Source organism: Diospyros lotus, chromosome 1 (genome assembly GCF_014633365.1).
Source record: "Diospyros lotus cultivar Yz01 chromosome 1, ASM1463336v1, whole genome shotgun sequence".
NCBI lineage: Eukaryota > Viridiplantae > Streptophyta > Magnoliopsida > Ericales > Ebenaceae > Diospyros > Diospyros lotus.
In genome coordinates, this window is record NC_068338.1 from 25,623,674 (window position 1) to 25,634,081 (window position 10,408).

At 36.5% G+C, this 10,408-nt stretch overlaps 1 protein-coding gene across 1 annotated transcript; it reads right to left on the reverse strand.

The window, feature by feature from the left end:
* Positions 1–7,597: 7,597 nt before the first annotated feature.
* Positions 7,598–10,123, reverse strand: LOC127788366 (ABSCISIC ACID-INSENSITIVE 5-like protein 1). The gene is made up of 4 exons (XM_052316552.1): positions 8,498–10,123; positions 8,159–8,230; positions 8,014–8,046; positions 7,598–7,906 (listed from the first exon to the last, which is right to left on the reverse strand). Exons 1-4 carry the CDS (start codon positions 9,503–9,505, stop codon positions 7,817–7,819), a joined length of 1,203 nt encoding a protein of 400 aa, XP_052172512.1. The 5' UTR covers positions 9,506–10,123; the 3' UTR covers positions 7,598–7,816.
* Between the last annotated feature and the right edge of the window lie 285 nt (positions 10,124–10,408).

The following is a 10,408-nucleotide window of genomic DNA, read 5'->3' on the forward strand; positions in this document are numbered from 1 at the left end:
AGCCCTTGGATATTTTTTGTTTGTAATATGAAAAGAGGGTTATTTTAGTAAATTCTGGAGCTGGCGTGCAGACCTGTGCGCGCTCCTTTTTCCCAGCAGCCTCTGTGCACAAATATCCTATTTCAGTGCAAGGTGTATCCCTTCTTTTTGAATGCACTGTTCCATTGCTTATTTAAGTCCATCTCCGTGCTCTTCTTCTTCTTCTTCACCCTCTCCATCCTATTCCATCACTTCTGTTTGCTGCTGCTGTTTGCTTCATGTGCGCGAGTGGAACTCTCTCTGATTTCATTCTCAACAGGCAAGTTCTCTTACCCATTTTTATTCCAATGCAACCACGTTATCTTTCAGTGCGAGCTCCCTCTTAGATATATTCTATATTGAAATGCAAGTTTCCTTGATTTGCAAACTGTTGCTTATTGTGTCACCTCGTTGTTAGTGTTTTCCACTGTGTCTATTTTATTTATAAAGTTCCTAGTTGCTGTGAAGCCCATTTGATGTCTCAAGCGGGGTTTGATTCACCCTAATATTTGTTCAGTGAATGGCTTTCCTTCTTATTTACAGCTGGGTTTTTGTTTAGCTCGTTGCTCCCTGTTTAGGCATTTATATATGTACATGTTGCATCACTTTTGGAAGCTCTCACCCATAGCTGAATGTAGAGTGCTAAGTCACCATTAAATGATTTCATTAAGGTATTTGGAGCAAACAGCAAAAGCCTCAACTGAAAATATATATAAACTGTTCGCCTATATATATGAGACCCACTGGTAAATACTTATTCAATATGCGTAACGAGCTGATACCCCCCCTAGAGATTTGAAAAAGCTTATTAAAGCATGCCCTGCCTAGCTAATCCACAAATATATTATGCTTAAACAGTCATTCGAATGCCCCTGTTCTGTTCTGTTATGTTCGGCAAACCCAGTTATATATATATACACGTTCAACGTCATTGATGTTCTAGCGAGCTCGTTCCAGTTCTTTCCGCGAGCTCGTTCCAGCTCTTTGCCGCGAGCTCACACCTATAAGCTCCCTGGCCGCTTAATCGCGAGCTCATCTGTCAAGCTCTTGGCCGCGAGCTCTTGCCGCGCGCCTGACCTCAAGCTCGTCCAGCGAGCTCTTGCTCAACCCCTTGACCGCGAGCTCGTTCACCTCATGACCCCGAGCTCGTTCGCTTGTCCTTTCCGCGAGGTCTCTTGAGCTGTCTCCGTAAGCTGCGACCTGAAGACCTCGAGCTGTTCCCGAGCTCGTCCCATATGGCTTGAATGGGAGCTATCAGCTCTCACCCCATATATTTACCTTTCCTTAACTTACGTAAATGTTTGCATTTTCCTTAATTTATATTTTACTTTCCTTTACTTTAATACATAAATGTAAATAAGAAAGTACCCCCCATTTGGATTCAATAAAAATATCAAAAAAATCAAAATCCATAAAAATAAAAAGTTAGAATTTTGGTTTTAGTACAAATCCATGAATTTGCAATTTTACCACCATCGAAATACATAGTTTCCGTTTCTTGAAAAATTCATTAAAAATCATTTTTACAACAATAAATGCTAGTAATCAAATTACCGGGAGTTAGTTTTTCAAGATGAAGACATTTTCAAAAAAATGTTCTATTTGGTCCATTACCTTAGAAAAATTTCAGGATTATGTTTGGTCAGCAATTTCACGTGATGTGGTCATTTGATTGCATGGGGTCGAATAATGAATTTGAGCTATGAGCATGAATGCAAGTAAATGCATACTATCACTGGTTAAATGAAATCACAACAATCATATGATGGGAATAATAGTTATTAAATTTATAATACACCTCAACTGGTGAATCGAGATTTAATATTAAATAGCATCTCTCAAAGAAGTATTCTTGTGTTGTAAATTACATTAAGTATTTTTGTGCCATAAATTACATCTTGAATGTGGTAAACATTATGAAGTAAGATATGTTGAATTTATCTGATGATGGGGAAAATACCCGGTATGGGTAAGTGATGTTAACAGCATGAATATCGCAAAATCAGGAATTTAAATACATGTGGTTGGCAATTGCATACATGATGCATACATGTACAGGTTCCATATATATATATATATTTTGCGCACCTATTATTTTGCACGGAAGGAGAAAGGGTACCCTAGAGCACTTGGCACGGGACGAGGTGGCCATAGCCCGGCAAGTTGGCTCCATATTTATTGTGAGGTTTTGTCTATGTGATACACTTTGGCATGTGTTGATTTATGGCTCGCGAGCCTATGAGACTTGATTTTGATATTACATTTATATGCACATTTGCATAATAGTACATGGTGGCATTATACATTTAACTTGGAATTGATCAAGTCTTAAAATGTGATACTTGTATACATCAGTGATGTTCTGGAGTACTCTCTTTGGTGTCTCTTATTCTTGGTTCATAATCATTATTTATTACCCTAGAACTTGCTGAGCCTTGTGGCTCACTTGATCTTCTTTTCCATTCCAGGTAAAGGGAAAGCTATTATTGGGGGTGAGTCCAGTGGGACTAAGGCCTGAGGATAGAGGTGTACGGGGACGCGTCCTAACTTGAAGATCCTGTTAGCATTTTGGTGAGACTTGAGATGAAATGAGTCTTATTTTGTTAGTTAACATTAGAGTCTCTTATCTATTTTGTATGGCCGTTGAGCCCGACTCTTGAGCTATTAGAAGTGTTATTGAACTTAAGCATGGTTTCCGCTGCTAATGAATGAAATGAGTTGTTTGTTTAATTGTGGTTGTTCTATATCATTTCTGTGATGACCTCCTTTCGAATATCCTATGCTAGCGGGAATATTCGAGAGTGGGCCCTTACAATAAATTATCTATATCACTATATTATGTCAAAATATTATTTTTCACAACTTTACTCACTTTTTTTAATTTGGCGTGAGAAAGCTTTATCACAATTTTGTCACAAAAAATATACTTTTTGTGACAAAATTTAATCCATCACAATTTTTTTTGTCACAATATATTAAATTTCTTGTAGTGCTCCAAGCAAATAGAAAATTAGGGGAAGTAAAAAATGCAAATGAAGAAGGAACAAAGAAGAAGTAGATAGAAAGAGCAATGAGAGAGAGAGAGATTGGGAAAATGAAAGAATGAATAAGAAGGCATGAAAGGCCTGCCAACCACCCCCTTGCTTTTACCTTTTTCCCCCTACTTCATTGTAACATCCCGTTCGAGCGATAGGAAGGACCGGAACAACTTACCCTGATGGGCCTACACGAACTTCCCAGGGGGGTCACCCATCCCTGGATTACCCCAGGTTAAGCACGCTTAACTTGAGAGTTCTTTGCCAATATTCAGCCCAAAAGGTATCCAGCTGGTGTTGTTTCCTTTCTTACACTATCCTCGATATATTCTAACTTCTCTAGGCTCTCGGGGTATTACATTCTCCCCCCCTTGAGCACATGACGTCCTCGTCATGCGACCTTACAACCGGTCCCAGATCTCCCCCCGATGCATGGCCGATGTGGGATTCGCCTAAGGTGCCTACACGCACCCCCCTCTCGGGGACTCAGCGTCATCGCTGAGGTTTGCCCACCACCGCGCTCAGAGACTCGGGGGTCAGCTCTGATACCATTTGTAACATCCTGTTCGAGCGATAGGAAGGACCGGAACAACTTACCCTGATGGGCCTACACGAACTTCCCAAGGGGGTCACCCATCCCTGGATTACCCCAGGTTAAGCACGCTTAACTTGGGAGTTCTTTGCCAACATTCAGCCCAAAAAGTATCCAGCTGGTGTTGTTTCCTTTCTTACACTATCCTCGATATATTCTAACTTTTCTGGGCTTTCGGGGTATTACATTCATGCACACACACACACACAATATTTCATGCCCATTTTGGCCAATTTGCATCATTTATTTTTTCTTTCCTCTTTTCTTTATTCTCTCTAATTATGAAATTCTCCATTTGCCTCCAAATTTTTCAAACACAACATGTGCATTAAACCCTTATTGGTCATTTGTTTCATTTTTTCCTTTTCATTTTCTTTTCACCCACATAGTACATCTAAATACATTTATTTATAATCCATTTAGTTAAAATGCAACATTTATAAAGTCGGCCTAAGCCCAATTCACTAGCCCACTTCAATAAAATGACCCACTTCCATCTTAGGCCCCATCTAAATTAAGGCTCATTGGACTCTTCTTTTAACTTGCATTTATATTTGTCTTTACATTATTGACCCAACCCACTTCATTACAAAAGCATAAATATATCATCCCGCACATAGCACATAGGCTTAGGCCAAAATTAATAGCCCAATTCAATTGAATTTTTCCCCAGCACAAAATAATATTTTCAACCTCTAATTAATAAAAGCAAATGTTTGTTGCTCACATCAAAATACCAATAAATGCCTAAACCCACTAACGGGTGTTACATTTTCCCTTTTTTCCTATTTATTTTATTTTTTTCTTTTTTTTTTTACACTAGAATGTGTATTGTACGTCCCACATTTTATGTTCACCTCATTCTTGGCATGTGTGATACTCATTCCTAATAGCCACCACATCCAATCATCTTTTACAAGATATTCCTCGTCGTTGGCAACTATTATAGTTTGTTGTTTTATCTTTTTCTTTCTCTCTCTTCTTCTTTTCTCTTCCTCTCATATTTCTTTCTTTCTTTTTTTTTTTTAGCTAGAAAAGGCCACTGTTTGCTATTGTTGTGACCAATCATAGGATTGGTTTTTATGGCATCGCATTTAGTCTCCAAGAGGGACCTTGAACCACTCCAACCCTTACTATTTTCCTTTCCCAATCTTTTTTTTTTTTCTCGTTATCAACATTTTCTTCCCTTTTATTTCTCGAAACAATATCTAGAACAAGACCATTTTACTAAAGAATCCTTTGCTTTGACGAACCTTGATTGTTTGACAAATTATTAGAACTCGCCCAAAACTCCACCAAATCACTCCATAAAGCACCCAATTGTACCTTTTTTTCTTTTCTCTAACAAAACTTCTTTCAAAACTCTTAAAAAGTAATCAAAACATGATTGATTTTGCCCTTTTATATAGTCGGAAAACTACCACCAAAATCTTTCAATCTCTACCATTTTTTCTCTCTCCCTAAAGATTCGACACCAGTGGCCAATGAAGTAAGTTGTGCAAGTTGCAGTATTTTCAAAAATTACACTTCAATCCCTCCATCTTCATTTTTTCTTTCATTTAGCCCCTTACAAGTAGGCCCTTGGGGTTTGGTGAAAATCCTTTAGACACTTTCTTGATTTTTAGTCCTTGATTTCTTTCCCCAAGTCTTTGAATTTATACCAAGAATCCGAGAATCTTTGGAAAATGACACTATAACCCTATTTTCTGAAAAATTCTTTTGTTCATGCACCTTAAAATTTCCAAAATACCCCTAATGTGTTTAAACCCTAAACCCAAAATTCCCTTGGGATGTTTTCGATTTGATTATTAAGGGCATTCACAAAAATTCCCTTGGGAGGTAATTTGATTGTTATGATCAATTTGATTTATTTATCAAAATATTAAAGCATCAACAGGATAATTAAATTAGACAAAAACTAAGTTAATTTTTTAGAGGGAGATTATTAGGGGCATGCACAATTTTTACCTCTAAAATATACTGGTCAGAGTGAAAAAAATGACTTATGTACTCAATATTATCTTTAAATCATTTGATATTTGGGGCCGGCCGACCGGCCTACTTTGGGGGGCTAGCACTCGTTGGAAGGCTTTTAGTGCTCAAAAGACTGAGGAATGAGTTATCCTCATTGAAGGTTAAATATTTCTAATATTAACTCTCATTAAAGTAGTTTTGTTAGAATAAATAAGAAAATAAATATTATATTATATTAAATTGTCTATAAATTGGTTTAAATATAACAGTAGTTTTCTTGCAGAGGACAACAACGGCTGGCCCAATTGCTAGCGGGGCTCACAATGGGGCTGGGTTGCAGCGATGGCGTCCAAAGGTTAACAGAGGAGGTCTCTGTTCTATCTATCTACGGGATGGGTCTCCTTTGGAAAATGATGAAGACAAGCTGGAGCTGCAGTGCAGTGAGCGGGGAAGTCTCCTTCTCCGGTACGAACTCAATTATTCGTCTTTGAAATACAAAATTGGCTTGGAGAAGGGCTTTCTTCCAACAGGATCGAGATTGGGCTGTTTGATGATTTGATGAAGGCTATATCCCCTGTACCTGCACTTCTCAAAATGAATCAAACCCCCCACAGGATGACAGGTTACACTGTTGCATAGCTATTCTTCGTTTCGTTTATTTCGGCTTAGTATGTCTGTGCTTTTGCTCGCTGCTGGGCCTTCCGGTACTAATGACTTCTGGGAGTTTGGGATGTGCTGCGGTATGGGTTTTCTGTGTGTTCTTGAGCAATTTATTTATGCTGATGTATGGGTTTGATTTATATTAATGAAAGTCCTTCTCATTTACCAAAAAAAAAAAAAAAATCCTGAGACATTTCAATGCGGCATTGCCCGTTGGGGCAAATGACCAGGCATTCAAAATTTTGTTCAGATAAACTCATAACGTTCGAGTATGTTTAAATTTTTTTTAAACTAGGGACTTAAGTGCAAGTCATATATATGATTATTATTTAATTAAATTTAGATGAATTATGTTATAGCTCAATCTCAAAGCTCAATACATTTATTCTCATTGTGGTTCAACACTTAAGTTTGGTCCTAATCTAAAAATTAAATACGAATTTTATTTATAAATATAAAGAAATTCAATTAGAAATTCTAAATTCAGGAGTTTTGTAAGGGTAAACTCCAATCTTTCCTTTTTTTTTTTGAAGGAAATTTAAAAACCTTATTTTTTGTATTTCTAATTTTAACGATTAATTAGACTGAAATTTTTATAATTATTTTTTATTTTATTCTTCTATTCTGTAAAAATATTAAATATATGCATCAGGCACACAAAACCAAAGCACATCAATAAGATAAATTGGAAGTACATTAGTATTATTGCAACGACAAATTTTTATGTTGTTTGCGTTGGGTAACGTAAGATTTGTCCGATGTGGGCAAAATCAAAAGGGGGTGTGGGCCCGAACGTAAGTTTCACCCTCTGCATGCCCACATCAACGCGAATAACAGATCATTGCACTTGCTATAACGTTCATAGATTTTTAATTCTAAATTGTGATTGTCATCCAAACAGAACTAAAGCTTCATAACCATGCCATTATCAAATCCTTTGAATGCCAAACAGCTTGCTTGACAAAACTATTAGCAGTTGAAAAGGCTGATCTTTTTATGAGCGAAGCCTGGTTAAAGGACTGATTCTTTTTTCTTCTTCTTCTTCTTCTTCTTCTTCTTCTTTTTAATTTTTAATGGCTAAAGGATGAAAGATTTGCATCAGAATAAGAATTATATATAGCACATGACAAATATGTCCAGACAAATTATATATTAGCAGTCATCTCCTTGAACTGACTATCAGTACTTGAAAACAAAAGAAAACAGATGTAATTTCTTACCTAATAAACATTATTATACTAAAAATTAAGGAGAACATTCTTCTAATATATTGTTCAACTTCAGCAACATCCAAATAGAAAGATATATATATACCATAATGGCCAGGCACCTACGCATAAGTAAAACAAGTTCTGTACCGATCATACCCATAACTTCAACATTAACTTCTGGTTTCCCTTCTTAATGCAAGCTAAACATTTTAGTTTCGGTGTTTTGTTCTTTTGTTTTTCTTTTTTGATTTTTTTGTTATTTTTTGTTTATCTTATTTTCTTAGTTTTACTTCATTTTTCTGCTTCACATACCAGTTCACTTCAGCTCACCAACCTGCGCTTGAGGTCCTCCTTATTGCGACCTTAAACTCCTTTTCTGCCAGTCTTGTCTCCTCCGATTCTCTCTCTTTCAAGGGCTATTTTAGCAGAAGAGAGGAAAAGTATTTAACAAATTAAATCATTTTAAGATGACATTCAAAAATGTACATAATTTAATCTTTGAGAGGTTGACTTAAAACATTACCTCTAATCGCCGTAGAATTTCCTCAACTTCTGCCTGTTTCATATTAAAATATCGAACAATGTAAGACACAAAGAGATATCTGTAATTATGTGTTAACTATCAAGCACATTAAATAGATGCAATAAGAAGTATCTCTAATATTCACCAAAGTGTGCTTAAGCTGCGCATTTTCATCCTTCAGTTGATGCAGTTCTGTTTCTAAATTTGTTGTATATGCCTGCAACATAAGGAGAAAACAATTACCACTTTTGTTTAAATGTTTTAAGCCGAAGTTTGGCACCATAAGCAATAAGCTGTGCGGCCCTTCAGAGCTTTGAAAGACCACAATGAATGAAAACATAGTAACGTTTAAATGCACTTTTTAACTTAAAGCTTCTTTCTTTCTTTTATATTTTATTGTTTGTGTGTGCGCCTGTGTGTGTATATTTGTGTGTCACATAACAATGCAAGTAATAACAAAATAACTGTTGGACAAGATAGAAACCTGTTTTCTTGCTCGAGATCTTGCTGCAGACGCTCTATTTTTTATCATCTTACGTTGTCTTCGCTCCGCTGCAAGCTCCAGGAGCTCATCATTCGTTGCCTTCCTTTTAAGTGACACTCCTAAACCATCAAGAAAGCTTTTTATTCCATTTCCAATATCGTTAGATGACTCTCCCGCGAAGCCACCCCAAGGTGGGATTGGTTTGTGCATATGAGAATTGATTGGAATGCTGGGTATAGTATATGAAGGTGGAAACCCAATAGGAGAAATGGCAGCTGGAATATTAATTTCAGCATTTGGAGGTTGAAATTCAACACCCTGCATCAGGGTTGCTCCAATACTAGTTGGATCCAAACTTGTTTTATCGCTAGCAAAATTCCCATAGAAATCTGGGCAACCCTGTGCTTCCTTTAGTTTGGCTTCCAAATCTTCAGCTCCTTGAATTACACCCAATTTTACCAAGAGATCTTCTAATGTTATCTCACCAAGTGTAGTGTCGCCTTCAGAGAAGTCAATAACGTTATTGACGGCGAGGTTGTTTGCCGGAGATTGATTTATCTGGATATCAGCCCAAATCTCATCCATTGTCCTCTTGTTAGGCGAAGAAGTGAGTGAAAATGACTCTTCCAGAGGTAGATCCGGCTCTTCATTTTGGTTCATGATTGAATTAGCTTGATTTGCTTTCACGGCCATCATCACTTCATTTTGGTTCATAATTGAAGTAGCTTGATTTGCTTTCACGGCCATCATCACTTCATTTTGGTTCATACTTAAAGAAGCTTTATTTGCTTCCACATTCCATACACAATTTCGAAGTTCTTCCATATTCATGGATTCAAGACTCATTCCACTATTCTTTCTTTGGAATTCATCTAGGGTGATTGAAAAGATAGGGTTTTTTGTGTTCGGCGATGAATTTGAGTGAGTTTCCATTGGTATCAGAGCTTGTCGGCTTGATTCTAATTTGACATCGCCATGAGCAAAACTTTCAGGCTCAAAACCTTCCATTATCTGGTGCACTAGCACTGTTCTAGATTTCCTATGATAAGAAAGTATTGAAAATTGATACTGTAAAAAGTAAACTTACGCATTCACAACAATATATACGTATAAAGCAAAATATACAATTGATCACTTAGAAATCTACATGCATGGATATATATATATTATTGTGCACAAAAATTAGGCAAAATCTTAGCATAAGTACAAAATAAATTTTGAATCATCCATCAAATATTTGCAAGATAAAAAGCGAAATAAGATCAGATAAAATAACATTTATAATTTGTAACCATTAGGACAAGTGGCGGTTTTATTTGGAAAAGGAAGCTAATAAACAACCATTGTAAGTTTTTGTGATGCAGTTCATGCTCCTGTATTTTTTTTCCTTCCAATATATATTGAGATAAAGAAAGTTGCTGGGTAATAGCAAAGGAAATCTGTAGAATATACCCCATATATATAGTAATTATGCTTTATTTACTGGAAGTTGAGAGCAAAAGAGATTGGGCATGTGTCTATAGTTGTCAAAGTAAGATATGCGGCTTCACAAATAAAGTCACATTAGAATGGAGTTTGGGGTCAATGGTGCTTCCAATGCCTTGGGTAGGGGGAGAGAGAGAGAGAGCAATGACGTCAAGGTGAATGATGGGGTATGCTCGGAGTATCACTTTTACTTGCGGAAAATAAGGATGCATTGAATTGTGAGAAAGATAAAGATAAAGATACTTGTTGATGATAATTATTAACTCACGATGAATGGTGGGGTACAGTTGGAGTATCACATTTAACTTACGAAAAATAAGCGTGCATTGGATTGTGAGAAAGATAAGGATAAAGATACTTGTTGACGATGATTATTTGCTAATAAATATTTTATTTTTTTCCTTTTTTGTCTTTTTTCTAATAATT